Raw genomic sequence first — 19,781 nt, forward strand, 5'->3', positions numbered from 1 at the left:
ACTCGATGATCTATTGAGGTCCCTTCTGACCCTAACATCTATGAATCTATGAAGCACTTCTGGATGCAGGAATTTTTCTGAAGTGGCCATACAGGATCTGCTGCACAGCTCCTTCTGGCTCACAGTACCCTCTATAGCTATTTAGTCAGGGAGTATGCATAAAATGGGAAAACGGTGGTCACGCTGGGCCTGACCTAAAGACCACTGAAGTCAATGAGGGTATTTGCATTACTTAAATGGTCTTTAATTTACAAGCCTGGCCTTGTAGTTGTTTCATTTAGGGCCTTGTTACACAGTAATTCTGGGTAGCTCTTGGAGCTATTAATCCCTGGATTGTCTCCAGATTAACACTTTAAAGTGGTTTTAAAAACCCTTTAAGCAGCTCAAAATTACACCACTCCAGGCAGGATTATTTCTGATCTGCACTACCCAGCTCCTGTTCCATTAAGATGGAGCCACTCCTCACAGATGTGCCACTCAAGTTGAAGTCCTCCAGTATCACAGGACCGCTCACACCCCCACCCACAGAGCAGGGAAAGAAGCCTATCCTGCCTCACCAGCTCTCTAGTGGAAACTCATAGCTACAGCTCCTAGTCCTAACCCTGCTCACCAGGCCTCTAGTGGCAAGACACAGCTTTGCAAGGACAGTCAGAGAAGGCTTCTAGACTAAGGGTGTATGTAACTGCTCCAAATTCCAAGCTAGCACTAACACCGATCAATATTTGTGCATCTCAGCATAATGTGTAACAAGGTCCTCATAGTGCTCAGGAATTATCAGGACCTTCCTTAGAGGCACATGAGGCTCAATCACAACCTTGTCAGAGCTCAACTTACACTTTATCTGTGCCGTAGCTCCTGTAGTCGACTGCTGCTGACACCGCCACTATCAATGCAGGCATCCCGTAGCCAACCAGGTAGAAATACTTTCTCCGTGAATGTTCACTCTCAAACACCTCTACCAGCATGATGTACAGCTGCACGCCCTCCAAGAACATCCAGGTGAATGCCGCCAGGAAGAAGAAGTGCAGGAGGGCAGCAAACACAGCACAGGCAATCTGGGAGATTCAATATAGCAAAGGAAGGGGTTGATTCCAAGCCAAAAATAAACAACAGTTAAAAAACCCACCACACTTATTGCAATCATGATGTTCATTTTAGAACCACTTTCTGTGTGTCTTGAGTGGAAATCAGTTTATAAAAACCACAGAATAGGAGCCATAGAATAGGAAAAGGGATGCGAGAACACAGAATTCCAGTGCACAACCTTTATTTCAAGGACATCTGAAATCAAACCAGCCCTGAGAAAATACAGTGCAGGGTCTTGGTGTGCATGGACAAGTGAAAAGACATCCCCCACAGTGGTTTTTGCAATCTTCAGCTTCCATGAGGACTTGATGCTCAAGGGTTCTAGCAAAGGATTCCTGTAACATTTTGGCAGGTCATGTGCTAGATGTAGCCCAGATTCCTGCACTGCCACAGTATGCCCAAAAATGTGCACAAAAGACAAGTAGTTGTGTTTCCAGAGAGAAAGGAGCTGGTTGAAAGTGTCTGTAACAAGGAGAACATGTTAGCCATAACTGGATGTTATGAAGGAGTTCCCATAGGTGAAAGAAAATCCTTTTGTCTTTGCAACATGGAGCACATGCTGTAGCTTCTTGAGGAAAATGATGAATGCAAGTTTGATGAGGGGTAATTCTACACACACATGCACCAGACTGGGATACCTCTAAGAACAATCACCACATTTAAAAAATACATTTGAAATTACCAAGGATGTGTGGCTTTTCTTTCTCTAAATAGAGTCAGGATGAGCAAAAGCAAACTCCTTCACTAGAGGCCTAGGCATATGACTTATAGTCCAAGTTTTCCAAGGAGCCTTAAGATTATGGACAGTGAAATTCAATGGGAATGGTGTACACCTTATTCCATTACACATTTTGATAAATTGTAGCCTAAAGGCTTTGAGGTCGCTGGGTATTTTGCTCCAGCTTATCGTAAGTGCAAGATCAATGCCTTTTTATATCTTAATGGATGGTTTGGGAGAAGTGATGTGAAAGTCTGTTTTCCATTATCCACATGACCACCAGAGCATTAGAATTTGAAATGCTTTGTCTGTAAGTGAGTCCTGGTTTGCAAGTGGCTCTGGGATCTTCTCCTGTCCCAAGTAGCTTTTCTGCACCTTGCATTTGGTAATTTTTGGCTAACACGGGTAAACGGCAGTGAGATAGCTTCTGCCCCATCGGAGGCAGGGCCGGGGCAAAAACCGAAAGCCAGAGCTCCATCCCCACACCAGAGTAGCATTCATTAAGTTAAGCCACAGTTTCCTTGGTCCCTCATAACTTTTTACCTCTCACTTGTCCAGTGGACAGCTTCAAGAAGAGGATGCTCCGAGCAATCCCTAGCCCAGAGTTGTCCAATTGGCGACCTGTGGTATGTAGTCTTTAGGTCACAGGCAGCTTGCAACTGAGTGGGTTAACTTTTAGCTCATGGACCTCTGCAGCCACCTGTCCCACTACCCATGTGCAGTATGCAATGGGGGTGGGGATCCCGTATGGCCCACATGGTGCATGGCCTGAGGTAATCCAGTAAGATGCAGCACAGTGACCATGCCAAGTCTGTTCATTTCAAAATGTAGAAACCCTATTCTTCATTAACCAAATTCCTTTATATATATCAAAGCCACTACTTCTCACTGAGAACTCAATCCTTGATGAGTCTGAAGGCTTTTTCTTTAAAAAACACAAACCCTAAAACACCAACCCCTCAAAAGAACTGTATATACCATATGCAAATGCAAAATGGGGCTTAAATGTTTTAGGAAAAACAACTTTTTGTTTGTTATTGTTTTGTTCAAGTTGAGCTTTCCCTGAAAACTTCCAGATGCAAATTAATTCAATATCCAGAAATATTTGTCTCTGGACTGAGGTCAAAGGGCACACAATTTCAGCCCTTAATGGGCAATTATTCAGAAAGTTATAGAAGCCTCGAACTGTCTGAAGCCAGTGTAAGGATTACAGTGGACTTTGGCTGATGTCCTCAAAGAAGGACCTATAACAGAAAAAATCTGAAGAATTACTCTACTACTGTTAGTGCAATACAATGCAGGAAAAACATGAAACTACACACACTTTTTGCATGCAAACTTCACACAAATATCCAAGGTGCAAATCTAGCTTAATTGACATGGCTGGGAGTTTTGCCCTTGACTTCACTGGAATCAAGATTGCATCCTGATTATGAACCAGAGCCCTGATCCTGCTGAGATGTACAAAGGCCCAGAAGAGCAAAGATACATATCTCACTGCAGGACTATGCCATAGACATTCTCTGACAAAACAGGAGGGTAAAGATGTTTATGCTGAGTTTCTTACTGGCTGATCTGTCCGGTTGATACCAATGAGGAAAAGTAGCTCTGCCACAAAGAGGCTGATGCACAAGTTCTTGTGAATAGTGTTCCTGTCGCTCTGGAGTCCACGGAAAAAGCAGAAAGTAAAGATGCAAATCAGGAGGCAGACGAGTGACAGCAGAATGCCAACCCACGTGATCACGTCCAAGAGAAGGTCGTGGACTGCATCACTGTGCTGGAGACATAACAGAAAAATAATCAGTCACAGGCCAAGTGTCAGATAATTCATACTGGAGGGGGAAAAAAACAAAACAAGGTATCTGTGTCCCACTGATAGACTTCTGTATCCCCTCACCACACTGTAGCACAAGGGACAGGTACCTATTGCAGGACTAAAATAGTCAAGAACACCATTTCCAGATCAATGTCTGCAACCTCAAAGTTACATTCTTCCCTCTCCCTTTCTGTTTTGTTTGCAAATACAGCAGTAGGACAGTGGTTCGGCAGATCATGACTGTGAGGGCACAAGTGCCCTTAACAGATTCATATTGCAGGCCGGAGTCACTGGTAGATTTAGGATGATGGATTTAGTCTTATGTCCAGCATGGGGCAAAAACAAGAACTGCATCCTTCTTGCATCTTTGTGCCAGAAGGGTCTAAAAAGCAAAGAAGCCCCATTTAATTGCACCTAGGTACAATAGCTCTAAGCTGGATTGTCTTTCATGATAATAAAAGTAATCATAATTATCACTAACAAAATTAAAATGGTGCATCTTTTTAACATGTACAGAAAGAAATAATTTTTGTGTTTTCAGATATAAAAAAACTGTTTCAATGTCTCCCCCATTTGTTCACAAATAAAGGAAAATAATAACATTGATTTTTCAAACCCTGAAGCTGTATTTATGTATTTAAAAGAAATCTGGAAACTCAGACTGGATAGCAGAACAATATCCAGGAAGATTTTAACAGAGTTTATAAGATGTACGTTCCCCTTTATAAGCCATGTTAAAGCAATCTAGATCCCACCTATGCCAAAGCAATGCTGTCTTGGTCACAGCTTGGATACTGTCCCTCTAGGCAGCCATGTGCTCTGAGAACACCGGGACCCAATGATTAGTTTAAAGATTGGGGTAGGAACCCCAAGGAACTAAATCAGGATGCCGAACTCAGCATGTTTCTCAATGTTTGCCTGGATTCACTCCTGAAATCTAGCTAAAGGCACTTGGAACTCTCATCTTGGAAGAAAAACACACAGCATCCAGTGGCAAGATTATTACAACTGTGAAACACATCCATATTGCCACACAGATTTACGCTACATGTGGTAGGCATGGTCAGATGTGCTTTCTTCCCCCACAGGGCTAATATCTAAACATGCACTAACTAACACATGGCAAGTCACAGGCCAACTAGTTAGATCTAAGTAGGTTGATGGCAACGTGTCAAGAGGAGGAGAGAGGGGCTTGGAAGGGAGAAAGGTCATTTGGAGAGGAGAGCAGAGGCAGTGCTCCATTCATGGGGATGGGAGGTACAAAGAGGAAGCTGAAGATAAGGATATCTAGGGCAGACCCAACAAAATTTTATTGGCTTCAGGGGAAGAGGTACTCAACCCCCACTCTTGATCCTGGGACTGCTGACAATAAAGTATCACCCAATACCATCCTCTCAGGTGCACCAAGTTCTCATCATTAAGCAGATCAAATGGCTAGGGAGCATCCCTGTCAAGGTACATTCCCTCTGTGCTGCCCCCAAGCCACCTAGTCTGCTGAGTTGCCAGTCTATGGTGAACCCAGCAAAAGTGGGTTCACCATAGACTGGCAACTCAGCAGACTAGGTGGGGACTTATTTTGTTAGTGGCAGTCCAGGGTCAAGAGGGAGGCCATGCAAACATGCCTAAGTGGCCCAAAGGAAGAAGTGAGGAAAGCCGGTTTTGAACAGTTAGAGTGAGGAGTTGGGACAGAGGGAGGTGGGTCCAGCATTACAGATTGCTTTGTAGGTAAGAGAGAGGGTGCAGTAGATGACAGGAAAAGTAGAGAAGGATGAAAAGGGGTGGTGTGACATGGCTGAGACTAAAGGACAGGACAATGACTTCTGCAGGGGCATTTTGGGCAAGATGAAAAAGGACAAGGAAGACAACTGAAGGCCAGATTATAGAAAACAAAAGAAGAGGCCTCCCATTTGCTTCTTTGGCAATTTTTTTCCTTTAATCATTAATGAAAGCCACATTTAGCTGGAAAAAGGCTTGAATTCTATGCCAGCTTGAAAGGAAAGTGCTGTGACAGTGGTGCTACCATCATGTTCTTGCTGTTTTCCCTCATAAACACAGGGGATATGGTTTAAAAGGCAGCAGGACCATGAACCCCAGTGCCCTAATCTACGCAGCTGTGGGACTCCAGGCACAGCAGCAGCAGACTTCAAAAATCCAGTAGATAGAAGCATTCTCCTTACCAGGAAATGCCTGTGGCAGACTTAGGGGAAAGGTGATTAATTTATCCATTTTGTTGCCTGCCTGACAATGATAAAACCACATCAGTGTCAAGCACTTACTGATATACTCCTGCTTTGTCAGCACCCATCAAAAACAACTCGAACCCTTTCAGCACATTGGCTTTATCAGCACGATTGATAGGCATCAAATGATAATGAAAGCTAGTGAGCGGCTTCCCCTGCCTCCACACCCCAGGAGCTGTCTATAAAGGGCAAGCTCTGGGAGCAGACAGAAAAAATGGTGGGTTTATTGCCAAAATAATCTTGACAATTTTCCCTGGAATATGGAAAGTGTGTGTGTGTGGCACAGGATCCAGGAACTGACACACACCCATTGTAACAGTGACAAAAATGGCCATGCTATCCACCTCCTGCAATCACATGTGGAAAACCCAGGGGAAAAACGGTGCATGCTCTTTTTCCTGATGGCATCTTTGTTCTTTGAGCTGTTTACAGTTTCATATTCATCACTTTACTCTTAATGCAACTCCAAAAAATTGAATACAAATCCCAATCCTTGTTTGGTTTTTTTTTATGTTCCACATGAGGTTGACAGAAAGAAGCAGATAAGATCTCCGAAATGACCCAGCCACAAATGGTGCGCTGGTTCACCTGATTACATGGCACTGCTAGGCAGAGTGTCAGAGCCCCACGATGTAGAAATGTAACTCTACAGCTGGCACAGGCAGATAAAGGGGACAGACAGATGAACTTGGGAAAGCTTGTGCCCAAGATTAACAGCACAAATTCACCAGGTTTCATGACTAAGTCAGCCTTGTACATAACCAACTTTCAGAGGTTCTTCCTAGTCTGATAATGTGGTCTACTGGCTTCATCTGGAATGCACACAATACAAGGTTTATCCCATTTACATGCCCAGCTCTACATATACCAGGTTTAGAATGAACAAAAACCGCAGAGCTCCATCGTCACTCCTCAGCTGTTTCCACTTATTTACTCCTCTGAACACAGACTAGGAGAGGGTGCTAAATGCTGCTGAACAGCATCATAGAGCAGATTCTGCACCGCTGCACTGTAGGGAGGAGGAGGCAGAAAGGACCTGCCAGCTTCCCCTTCTCTTAGGATCAAAAAGTGAGAGAGGAGGAACCAGAAGGGCTTTCACCAGGACTGTGTGCATTGGGGGAGTGAGTTAGTTTGCTGGTCCCTGCAGAGACAAAAGGGATGGCTATCCTGACTTCTGGGTCATGCAGTGAATGAACTGAGCGGATGGTGGGTTGTCTGGGGTAGGTGTCATAGGAAATATGTCATCATACCTTGCCCTAAAGTGTCAGGTCCAGAAGAAAGGCAAGAAGTTCCATGTATCAAGCAACTTGTAGACTCTTACCTGAGGCTGTTACTTATTAAGAGAAAGTATCTTATCCCAACCTTTTCCTTCCCCACCACTGGACATTTTGGTGTGGGACTGACTGTGGGAGCTTCTCCTACTGATACACCTGCATTTCACTTGCCAAGACTGTTATAAGAGTAACAGTTTTACTTAGCTTCTGCATTAGAAATCACTCAGATGCCACACAACCACTCGAAAGCAGCTTCTCAGCAATAGGAGACACTCCACTATCACAACAAGATTACAAAAAGATGGTTACGAATGAACAAAAATCCAATAATTTAAAAACACTTCTAGGAAAAAATGTAGGCTTTTAGGTATTTTGCAAATGTAGAAGAGAGGTGAGACATACCACTTAAGGCTGAGTTCCACACCATGTGGCTCAGCAGATCAGAAGTGCAAGCACCTACTGACTTCAGGCATGATGACAAAACCCCTGAACACCAAGTGACACACGAATACAAACATCCACCAAATGGAAATCTCCTGCATAACCTGGGCCAGTAGCATTCAGAGCTTTACAGATCAATAAGGCTGACTGAAATAAATGAGTAGCCAACCACATAGCCAATGATGCTACCGCATTCTGAACAAGTTGTAAACAGTGGATCAGCCTTGCTAATCACCCAGAGAAAAGGAAATTACAAAAATCAATCTTCAAGGTCACAAGGGTAGGCAGCCAAGTCACCACATGATAAATAAGGGCATACCTAAAGACTAATAAAGACTTGTGTTTGACCCTGATCCACAGTGGAAATACTCTCTTGGGCTCTGGTATGTTTTGGATCAGTCGCTAAGGCCGCTTATACACGTGATGGGGGTTTTATTCAGTTTAATTCTCCCTAAATTGAAATGGTGGGTTTTTAAAAACACCACTTCAATTTAGGGAGAATTAAACCGAGTCAACCCCCTGTGGTGTGCACACAAGGGTGGGGGCCCAATCCTTACCTGCCTCTTCAGCACCGGGGGGCGGGGGGGCGGTGCCAGCGGGGCCAAGTCAATTTAGGGAGAATTAAACCGAGTCAACCCCCTGTGGTGTGCACACAAGGGTGGGGGCCCAATCCTTACCTGCCTCTTCAGCACCGGGGGGCGGGGGCGAGCTGCCAGCGGGGCCAAGAGTTCCCTGAGCTGCTATGGGGCCTCCACACAGCACCCGCCAGTTGACACTTGGCCTGAGCGGTCCCAGGGGGCACCTCAGCTGCAAGGGAAAGCATTGCCTACGCCACCCCCTCCCCCCAGCAGCTGCGGAGGGAAGCCCTGGGCCCCCACACAGCTAAGGCAGGCTTTGGGGAGGGGGGAAAAAAAAGATAAGGCTTGCAGCTTTTTTTTTTTTTTTCTTCAGTGGAGCCTGCCTGCATGGCTGCTGCCAGGTCCCACAGCCCCTAAGCAGGATGGGGCCCACCAAGCCCTGAGCATGGCAGCTTCCAGTGCCCTGTGCAGCATTACACTTTGTTAAGTAGCAAACTAAAACACCTCAGAGGTGGTTTATCTTGCTACGTACCAAAGTCATTTAAAGCAGAATACACTGCTGAGCATGCAAACAGCAATGCCATTAAAGTGGTGCAAAAAGACATTTAAGCTGCTTTAAAGGCCAATTTTGTGGCATGTACAAAGGCCCTAAGTTGCTTAGGTGGAAACCAGACTAGTTGAATCACAGCATTACTTTGAAATGTGCTCTGGGTGAATTACAGTACTATTTGGGCTATGAACTGCATTCAAGATACGTGACTTGTTCAAGGGGAGGCAACGCCTGCAGACCAGAGCAGATTTAATAAACACCAGTGAGTGCCAGATGATAACAGACTGACCTGCCCTTTAGATGAGCCGTCCTTTCTCCTCTTATTAAAAGTATTGGTAGAGGTGCTGGCTAGGGAGGGCACCTGCTCTTGGCTAATCTGTCCCCCTAGGAAGGGAGAGCAACATGCTTGTGTATGGAGGAGTAACACATAGTAAATGGTAAATAAAAAAGGTCTCATCAACTTGTTGCTCTTAGATGTGTCCATGTATACAGGTGGAGCATAGGGGTCCCTTCTCCCTTGGTGATGCATTAGGCTAAGGAAGGGGAGGGAAGTAAGAAATCAGAGAGAGGAAGTAGGAAGCAGCACTCCACCAAGGGTGCAATAATGAGTGGCAGGGGATATCCTCTCCAGACATCCAAGCAGCAGCTCATCATTGCACATTATAATGGACCACACTTAGCAGGCCCAGTTACTCTCTAGTTAAGGAAATAGAGGCCTGATTCTTATCTACAGCTGGCATTAAATACCACTGACTTCTGCTCATAGCCTCATCCTCATTTCAAACGACTCAAAATCACTCCAGCTCCACACAGAATGTGCCTGAAGGGAAGCTGATTCATCCAGCCTTTACTTTCCTGGGACATTTGCTCCTAGTTGGTTCAGTTTCCTTGTAGGAAATACGGTTAAAATCTTGCTTCTCCTCACAGAAAGGGTCTCCCACCATGCTCTATCTCACCATATAATTCCAACGCAACAATTCCCACCGGGTCTCATGCACAAGCTGTTCCAAGGGAAGTTTGTTTTTCCCCTGAAAACCAGATTTAAGAGCCTGCCCTCACAGTGTTTCTAATCCCTAAGGAAACCACTGCTGTCTGTGACTGTAAAGCTCCAGTGCCTCTGGTCACCTTTAGCATGACAGGAAGAGCAAAACACTAAGGATACCTGCTTGTGTCCTGGTTCAGAAAGATTGCTTTTAGTTGAGGGTTACTAATGTGCTTAAACTTAGACGAGTCTTCAGGGCTGGTTTTGAAAGGTATTTAGGAGACACTACCCCCCCCCCTTCAAAAAAAATGAGTTAGGTGCATAAATAACTTTAGAAATGCAGTTCCCAAAAACCTGTGGAATCAGAGTGCTAAAAATTCCATGTCACAGGGCTGGTAGGATTTTTAACCAAATCTCCCTTAGCTTGATGATCGGGCTGGGAGAGGAGTCAGTGGCTTATGATATCAGACACAATCCATTCAGGCGAATTGCTGTGCATCCTTCATTTTCAAAGAAATCAAAGAGAGTGAAGGGCTTTCAGCATCTCTCAGGGCTAAGCCTCTCCTAAGGATGCAGTGTGAGGGGAGCTCTTCAGTGCACTAGGTGAGGGAAGCCAATCTTGATGGAAGAGACAAGGTGAGGATTTCCTGGCACTGAATGACTGATTGGAGAAGTTGCCATATAATCAGCCTCCGCCCTACTCCCCCCATGGCACTTAAAACAGAAATTCTGAATTGTAAAGAAAATACAGAGTTGGTTGGGGGGGGAGAAGGGGGGGTCATGCATTAAAAACGGAAAAGCTAAACTGCAGATTACCACAGATGCAGTATGTGGTAGATACAACGTTCCAGTCCAGGCTCAGTAATGCTGCATTTCCTTCACTGCTGTCAGATGAGGTTCACTCGGGTAATACGGGGCTGAGTGAAAGAGAAGTCAGGCCTCAGCACTGCATCCCTCTGGCCCCAGCAGGCTGGCTGTGTCAGATCAGTGGAGCAGCTCTGCTTACTCACAACAGACATCTTTCAGCTAGTATCACACCATTGGTTTATTTGGAGACATAAGTGACAGCTGCTGAGCTAGTCTTACTTAAGGTACATCTACACAGCAGTGAACAAAGTGTAGTGTAGGCAAGCCTGAACTACTTCTAAACTGGCAAGCTCAGGTATTTATAGCAATCCAGCAATGGCAGCATGGAGCTCAGCAGGACTTAACCTAATGCGTGAGAGGGATTTTCCGTCTTTATGGAGCTCTGTGCTGCTACAGTTATATTTTTTCCAGTACCCCAGCTGGCTAGTGCCAAACAGAACCAACTTGGGTGGGTCTACACTATACTGCAGTCAGAGTACTGACTGCAATACAGACTTTCCCATAAACCTTGTGTTCAAGCGACACCATTTTCATGACTAGCTCCTGAATGCTATGTTCTCCATTGCCTTCCCCTCTCTCCCACTGTATATACCAATCCCAGGCCACTAGCACAAACTTTACTCCATGATGTTTTACTCCAAGCACCTTTCTAAATCCTTTAATGCTATTTATAGTAGATATCCTAGAGCTGCCCTGAGCAATCCTGACTAAATTCTACTCAGGACACATCTGCATGTAACGTTTACTGCAGAACTGCCTAAATTAGCTCCACAGTAAATTCTCCATGTTTACACATGCGGCCCAATTAGACGACAGTATAAACTCCACAGCAGGGTAGTTCTTTAGTGCGCAGCAACACACATGTAGACACTAATGGGTCTGGCTGGGGCATGAGGGTGCTTCACTGACTGCTAGCTAGCCCCACACTGGAGTACTGTCATGCCCCAGCCAGCCCTTCCGCAGCACATTGAGCTGGGTCAGAGCAGCCCTTGGTTGGCAGGCTGACCCCCTGGCACTCCCTGCCACCAGGGGCTGCTCTGACTTGGTTCAATGTGCTGCAGTCCCAGGACTACATGTAAATACGGCTCCCAGGAGCAATAAACTCCAGTGCAATATGCACTAGAGTTAATTGTTCTGTGCTAATAGCATGTGTAGATGCATCCAGGGACAACAATTTCCTTTGTTTAATGACTTAATTCAGCAGACAGAATGGGATGAAACTGGACATAGGAACACAGATCAAACAGATTCCTGCTTATGCACATAAGAACTTTGTGTTCCAGAAAGTACAGTCTCATCAACGAGGAAATCACCCTGAACCTCACTTTCTTCTGTAAGAGAAGAATTGATTGGGAAAGAGAAGGTAATAAACAGAGAAAAGCTCCAAGCTTGCAAAGAGGAACTACTTGAATTACAACTATTAAGGAAGAGGTTCAGAGAACTCCTAAGTGTAATGTTCTCCTGCCTTAAATCTCTCCACAAGGTCTTTGAACTGGTTGCAGACAAAGAGCAATGAGAAAAAACAATCAGGTTTGGGGTGAGGCCAGCAGCTGCTAATGAGCTGCTGTAAGGGCAGTTTTATTTAACATCTTTATCCAGGCTTTGATAAAGGTCCTAAGGAACAATGCTTCCAATACCAGAGAGGTCACATAAATAATAAGAGGGGATGGAGAGAATTAGAAATATGGAAAGGAAATATAACACATGGAAAAAATACAAACTAAGACATCTGGAGAAAATACATGAAAGCAGAGTGATTCAGGGTGAGAGAGGGAGACTTGGAAAGGAACATGGTTGAAAAAGACACAAGGCTGAAAGTGAACAGTAAATCACTAGTTATGAGCTTGCAATGTGATATATAAATGGCATGGAAAGCCATTGCAATATTAGACAGCATTCAGACAGGCACCACATCACAGGCTGGGGGTGGGTGTGTATGGGCAGGGGGAAGGCTTGTTTTCACTTGTGTTTCTATTGCTCTAGTAAAATGGGGTCTGGTCCCTGCTTGGGGCTCTTGAATACTACTGCAGTGAAAATGATGACAAAAAAAAAAAAAATCACCCTACATTTATTCATGGCAACAACCACTATTTACAGAGCTCAGGTGATAATGCAGCTACATTAGTGTATGAATCAACTTGGGGCACATCAGTATTCAAAACAGCTCAAACAAGGAAGAGTCCAGAGAAAGGCAGCATAAGTGATGCTGAAGAGCCTGATTGAGGTGGAAAGATTAAAAAAATAAAATAAATAGAGGGCCCACTATTTTCTAAAATGGACCTTTGAAAGTCCCTCTTTCTGTTAGCTTGCATTGTGGAAGCTCAGTCTCATCACAATTCACTCTGAAATAGCTCAAATTATAATAGTATATGCCAACAAAAATATGTAATATCATCAAGACTTTATGCAGAGACATAACATACAGATACACAGTAAACAGGCTTGAGCGAATGGTTCAACTGACCTCAAACAAGGATGCTGTCTCCCACCTCTATTGTTAATGGCATTGACATTAATTTCACTGTGAAAAAGGTACAGATATATAAAATGTAAGTGCCAAGTCACCCAACAGCAGGGCATGTGGAGATTTAGGTTCTGCTGACAGTGTAGCTGTCCTAAGTAACTGCTTAACTAACATGCACATAAAGACCAAAAGACTTCCCAGTGCTACAAACAAAAGATGGAGCTAGTAATGTGTTAAGAACAAACAAATCTAATGAGACCTGAAACAACTCACAACTTGAGCATTTCTTTAGAATGGAAAGTGAGTCAATTTAAATATCACTTATACATGGATAAAGAAGAAGCTGGGAGGCAGGGATATCCAGAAAGAAATAATGCTATGACCTAGCAAAACTGGGCAAAAGCGGCCCCTTCCCCACCCTGTGGCCAGTGCGCTCCCTGCTGCAGCCACTCGCAGCCTGCCTGGGGCTGTCCTGAGCAGGCACAGGCAGCCCCACATGGGGCCCCCGCTGCCAGTCTGGGCCCTGCGCTGGCTCCAGGTTTGCCCATCGGGGTTGTGTGGTGGTGGCAGCAGCAGTGGCACCCCCGCTTGCCATGCCAGGCAGCATTTGCTGCTGCTGCCTGCCCAGAACTCACGCCATGGTAGGCTGTGGTGAGGCTGCCACCGCCACCTTTGGGCTGCCCAGCACACAAGCTCCGGGTGGGAAGCAGCACCAAACACTGCCTGGCACTGCAAGTCAGGGGGGCTGCTGCTGTTGCCACCACCACACAACCCCGACTGGCAATCCTGGAGCCGGCGCAGAGCCCAGACTGGCAGCGGGGGCAGGTTACAAGCTGGTGCTGAGTGCAGGAGAAAAGCAGCCCCTTGCCCGCCCCGTGCTGCAGCCACTCGTAGCCCACATGGGGCTGCCTGTTCCTGCTCAGGACAGCCCCATGCAGGCTGCAAGCGGCTGCAGCAGAGAGTGCCATCCACGGGGCAGGGAAGGGGCCGCTTTTCCCCATGCTCCACATCAGCTCATTCTCTGCCAGTGAGCAGGGGGTCGGTGCTGTGTGCCGGCCCCCCCAGCCCCCCTCTGCCTGTACCACAGGACTGGGCAGGCCCTGGGAGTGAGTGGGCGCGGGAGCACAGGGCCAGCACTAGTGTCCCAGGGCCAGTGCCAGCGGGACCCAGAGCAGGGTGGTGGGGGTACAGGGTCCTGGCTGGCAGGGACTTTATGGAACCAGGCCAGCTCCCCACTCTCCCTGCTGGTGCAGCCCAGCTCAACTCCACAGACCCCTGACAGCCTGCGCTCTGCTCTGGGCCCCACTGGTGTTGGCATTGGTCCCAATATGATGACCAGGGAGTGGGGTACCTGTCAAGGGGCAGGGCTACCCATGCAGCCCTCGAAAGCTTGCCAAAACTGGGTAAGCAGCCCTCCGCCCAAAATAACTGCCTGCCCCTGGTTTAGATGAAGGTGCTCCAAAGCAGAGTGCCTTCATTAACTTCTGTCAGCATGTGCCAAGAGCAGTGCTGGGTTGATGCAGCCCAGCCCTGCCTCCGGTGTTTTCGTCAGAATGGGGGTGGGGTTCCCTCCCCTCTCTTCCTCTTCCCATTCTGAAGACTACACTGGAGCTGGGAGTGGATAGAGGGGTGGTTAGGGGAAAGCGGCTGCAGACACAGCCGCTCCATACTGGAGCTCGATTCCCCAACCCCACTGGATCCAACAGCGAATGTCTGTTGGGTTGGGGGGGAATACTGTAACTCATGGTGCTTCCTGCAAAGTGTCATGAGTTACAGTGGGGAGCTGCACATGTGTCAGCATCCTTAAAGGCCAAACGAAGAACCATTAATCTGAACGTTACTTTCACCTTGATGTATGGATCTGAAAACTGGAAATCCACCAAAGTTACACACAGGCATCTGGAATCATGGAATTGGAAAGGACCACAGGAGTCACCAAATCCAACTCCCTGCAAGAATAAGCTATCCCTAAAATACCTACAGTGCCTAAATGTCTTTGAAAGTAAACACTAGTAATTAATGGAATTGAATTATAACAAATGGCAACATTTGCCGTAGAGTTAAAAAGCCTCTTATCTCAAAACTCAAAGCAAGGAAGGAAGATAGAACTATTTGAGATATGTCGTTAAAAGCATCTGCCATGACAAGCATGCCACTAGACACCTGGAAGAACCACCAAAATGGATTGTCCAAAAGAATCCCACCGTGATGCAGTACTTAGCAAGGGAAATTTATGGGCCTTTACAATACAAAGGACCTGGAGAAAAAATGTCCCAGGGAGACAGAGGTGGCAGAGCCTTGTTCATGGTCTACATGATATCTGAATGCTTGGGAAGGATTCTGATTCAGTACTTCTGAACTCATTTTCACACATGTAAGTGCTGCAGTACCAGACGCTTTGAAAAGCACCCGGCACTATGTCACTTCCATTTGTATAAGTGGTGCAATATATGTCAGCACTGAGCAAATGGTGGTGGCATGCCTTAAACTAAAATACATTGGAGGTGTTTTAGTTCAAAAGCACACCACTGACATTTTCTGTGCATGGACATGCATTTCACCGCTTATACAACTGCACAGGGCGCAGCACAGTTCAGATCAGCTTGCATGTGGAGCAGACTAGATTAATTGAGTCTACTCCAAAGGAGTGGATCTCCCGCACATCATGGGACAAAAAGGTATGTGTATAAATGCACCAAAAAATGGCAATGTTTACAAATCCGGGGCAGTAGTATGGTTTCTGAAAGGGTCAACACCAGGCAGAAGAAAGATACTCTGAGAAGATATTTAGAGATGTCCAAGGAGATAGAACTGGGAATAATATAGAAATAAAGGGAAAAACTCATAACTGAATATCTGGAAATATTCCAAACAATACTATCTGTCAGTGCAAGGTTCAGACACCGAAGAGAACTCCTGTAAGGACTCTCTCTAATGTGATTTACTGTTCACCTGGACAAAGAATTAAAGAATATGCTATCATGTACAATTATGAATTCACCACAGATTACATGACCTAATAGGCTTTTTTGCCTGTAATTTCTGTGATTCATGACATCTCAGGCTAGAGAGCAGGATGTATTTTCTTAACAATTAGGTTTGGGTAGTTTTCCAAAGGAGGCCAGATAAATCACTGCACAGTGTTTTGTAGGTAAAAGATCTGCACTGGTGCAGGGATGTAATGGATGGTGGAATAGATCTTTTACTTCTCTTAATTTTCTGATTCCATTAAGGTTCCAGGTTCCTGTTCTTGATGTGTGCTTAAACACTTTTTATTTTCCATTAAAAAAAATGCAGTGAAGGGAAGCTGATTTAATAACTTGTCTCTTTAATTAGAAGAGGCCTTATTTAACATGTTTTGAAATAAGTCAGATTTTGCCAAGTGTAATAAGCCTCTTCTGCAGACTTAACCCTTTCACATATGCAAAATCTTTATGCCCTACAAAATGTATAAAACAATAGCAACAGTAATTTAACTCTGTATTTAAAATTTTTCAGGATCATTCAAGCCTGTGGTAGTTAATATGTGGATAACATAGGGGAGAAGGTTAGCTTGTTCTTTAAATATGAAGTACCCATATTGCATTAGGCAATCATCCTTAGACTTTACAAGTTTTTATTCCGCTTTTTCTTCAACTTCCCTCACCCCTCCATTCCCCAAATAATTGTGTGCGTGTGGCACTAAATGGCATTTTAAAGCTTCAGATTAATTGCTGCACTTACACCATCTTATGAAATAACAGCAAATTCTAACATGTCCTATATATTGATAAGGAGCACTTGTCTACCTTAAACTAATCTTGCTCACGTTGCTCAAGCTGTTTTGTTTTTTTTGTTCCTAATGGCATTTTCCCACCAGCACTGAACTTGTTTTCTGGTTGCATATTTTTCCCATGGTACGTTTAAGATGCATCTGTTATGGTTATTATGATGCAAAGTGCTAGCTTTTATGAAAATCAGCTTGCAAATTTTGTAGTATAATCCTGTAGCAATTACATAGGTACACTGGCTTATTTCCTTTAACTATAGGCTTTATCCCAAGGTATAAAAAACTACTGCAAGTTTAATGCAGCTAAAGGTAGTAATAAACATTTTATAGATGCATACATTTAACAAAATATCTATTAGCTTGTAATATTTTTTTGTATAAAAACGGTCCAAATTTATAGTTCTAATCTGATGAAAAGGGTGATTTATTTCAAAGTTTTAAAACATCTGAACTACGGGAAAAAAAAAAAAAAAAGGTCTTAATTTTCATTGGTAAATTTCTGAAAGGCCAGGGAATATTCTGGAACTACAGGGTAGATTGCATACTGGAGCATATCAGCAGAGAGATCAGATAACCATTGATGGCACATTTCATTTTTATACCTGACCAAAGACATTATGAATGAATGGAAGAATTACATGCTATGAGAGGCATCGTGGTGCAGCGGGTAGCAGCTGAACTAGTCTACAGGTACCGTGGTAGTCCCAAGTCCAGCATTAACATCCAGTGTAAACATGATGGTGTTTGTTCTTCTATCCAAGCATTTGTGTTCTGTTTAGTTAAATTTAGGGTGACCATAATGAAATCCAGGACATCTCTGACCCTGCCCCCCTGCCCCCAATAAGTCACCAGCACTGCTGCAGGCAGCAGCAGAGGCTGGTGTGCAGGGGAGCAGGCACAGTCTGGTGCGGAGGCATAGCTACCTGGTGCACCAAGTCACTCTGCCTCCCTGCCAGACTGTGCCCTGAGCCCCTGCCATTCCAGGACTTCTGTTTCAATTTTGACCAACCAGTTGGGACTTGCCTACGAAATCCAGCCAAACCAGGATGTATGGTCACCCTAGTTAAACTTTACTCCTTTGGAGCAGAAACGGTCAGGGCCTTTGGTCAGTAAGGTTTAGATGGGCCAAGCTCTTGAGCTTCCACACCTGGCCTTGATCCCAGGCTAATGCCACCACTCCAGTTCTCTGTAACTGGATTGACTGACTTATTTACTGTCCAAGCCCCCAAGGCCTGGAATAGATTCCCTCCTGAGATGATGCAAGCACCTGCTCTGGACACTTTTAAGAAATGTTTGGACGCTTATCTTGCTGGGATCCTTTGACCTTAGCTGACTTCCTGCCCCTGGGACAGGGGGCTGGACTTGATGATCTTCCGAGGTCCCTTCCAGCCCGAATGTCTATGAAATATATGAGAGTGCCACTTAGCCCTTTTAAGTGTGCTTGCAGTCTCAGACTATAGGCACACCTTGACAACAGCCTCAGTCTCCTCTGGCAAGCCTCACATTCACAGTTCTCTCTGATTCTCCTGGCTCCTGACTCAGCTTCAGCTTTCCCTGACTTTGCTCTTGGATCTTCCCTGGAACTCAGCACCTGGTTCTATGATTCTCCTAGCTCCTGACCTAGGCTTGCACCCTGGATTATGTCTCCTAGATCTCCCTCTCAACTTTCCTGGACCTGGTCCCGTGGTCCCTGCTCTACTGTTACAGTCCCCAGCCTGATACCCCAGTAACCTGTACCCGCACCTAACTGACTTCCTAGTTGCTCTTTCAGGACCAAGCCACAGATCCAGCTACCTATGTCCTGGCCAAACCCTCTGTTACCATGTGTTTGTACAGAGCTCTGCACAACTGGGCTTTGTTCTCTAGGCTGGACTACAATAAAAGATGTCCTAACAAACACATTTTTAACTTGTAGATCTGTGTGTAGAAGTGCCACAATATTTCCATCACTTAAAAGACAGGGATATTCTTTGAGCTATTAGTAGTCCTAGATTGCATAATAAAGCATGCTTCTCTGGAATAGCTTTTGAATTTCCATTTGCATCAAGACTTGTCAGTGCAACTGCCATGGGTTACTGCCTGACATTTCCATCAAAAGATCTCCAGCTGGAAATGAAGTCAGTTTGTGTGACCACAGATGCTTCATGCATTATGTTTTGGAGGCCTGGAGAAGACGACCTAGCACAGGGTTATTAAGGATGGAAGAAAGATCAACCAACTTAATGCCTTTTCGAATGAGACTATACCTAGGGAAAGTCTACTATGTCTTTAGATTTGCAGGAACTTAGAGTCTTGTAAATGCAACAAGAGCCCATTGATTTTGGTGACTTCAGTCAGCTCAGACTCACCCAACCTCTAATAGGAAGACAACATCCTTTCAAAAAAGGCTTTCCTTCTTAACTGAGTGGACTTCTCTTAAGCCTAGAATTGATCCCATCAACACCCTGTCTTAAAATGGCAAAAAAAATATTATTCTGATAGCCAGCCATTGATGTTTTTCTTTTTTAAGACAGAGACAAACAGATGTTACTGACTAGGGAACCAGATGTCTATCAGTCATCTGCTGAACTTGCATGCCCCCCAATGCTAATTTTTAAGACACAGCCCATTAATAAGAGACACATGTATCAAGGGAGATGCACAGGGGAACACATGTTAATAAACAGCAATAACAGTAAGGTGTTTGTTACTAAAGCTCCACTTATCCAAACACTTGGAGCTAATTGCGTCCACCTCCCCATCCCCCAAAGTACAAGCAAAAGACCAGTTTGGGACTGGTGCCTCCCTGGATTTCCAGTACTAAAAAAGCATAAGGAACCTTCTCATTATAATTTTCCTGTAGAAGCCTGGTGGGGCGGGGGTGAACTCTACACTGGCAGGAGATCGGGGGAAGGCAAAGCTACTGGTTCATACAGTGGCACAGTTTGGGGACTAAGCACACCATTCCCTTCCCCCTGCCGAGGCAGTACAGCTCCACAGTTACTTCCTGGAGTTAC

The 19,781-nt window shown here is 45.1% G+C and overlaps 1 protein-coding gene across 1 annotated transcript in view; it reads right to left on the reverse strand.

Annotated features, from left to right (window-relative positions):
* Positions 1 to 19,781, reverse strand: part of ADGRL3 (adhesion G protein-coupled receptor L3) — a 312,615-nt gene that overhangs the window by 93,732 nt on the left and 199,102 nt on the right. Inside the window, exons 14-15 of the mRNA XM_014520156.2 lie at positions 3,372 to 3,581; positions 835 to 1,055 (exon numbers count right to left, since the gene is read on the reverse strand). Of these exons, the coding sequence (XP_014375642.1) occupies positions 835 to 1,055; positions 3,372 to 3,581 (431 nt within the window). The remainder of the gene's footprint in view (positions 1 to 834; positions 1,056 to 3,371; positions 3,582 to 19,781) is intronic.

The sequence above is a fragment of the Alligator sinensis genome, unplaced genomic scaffold (genome assembly GCF_000455745.1).
Source record: "Alligator sinensis unplaced genomic scaffold, ASM45574v1 scaffold62_1, whole genome shotgun sequence".
Classification (NCBI taxonomy): Eukaryota; Metazoa; Chordata; order Crocodylia; family Alligatoridae; genus Alligator; species Alligator sinensis.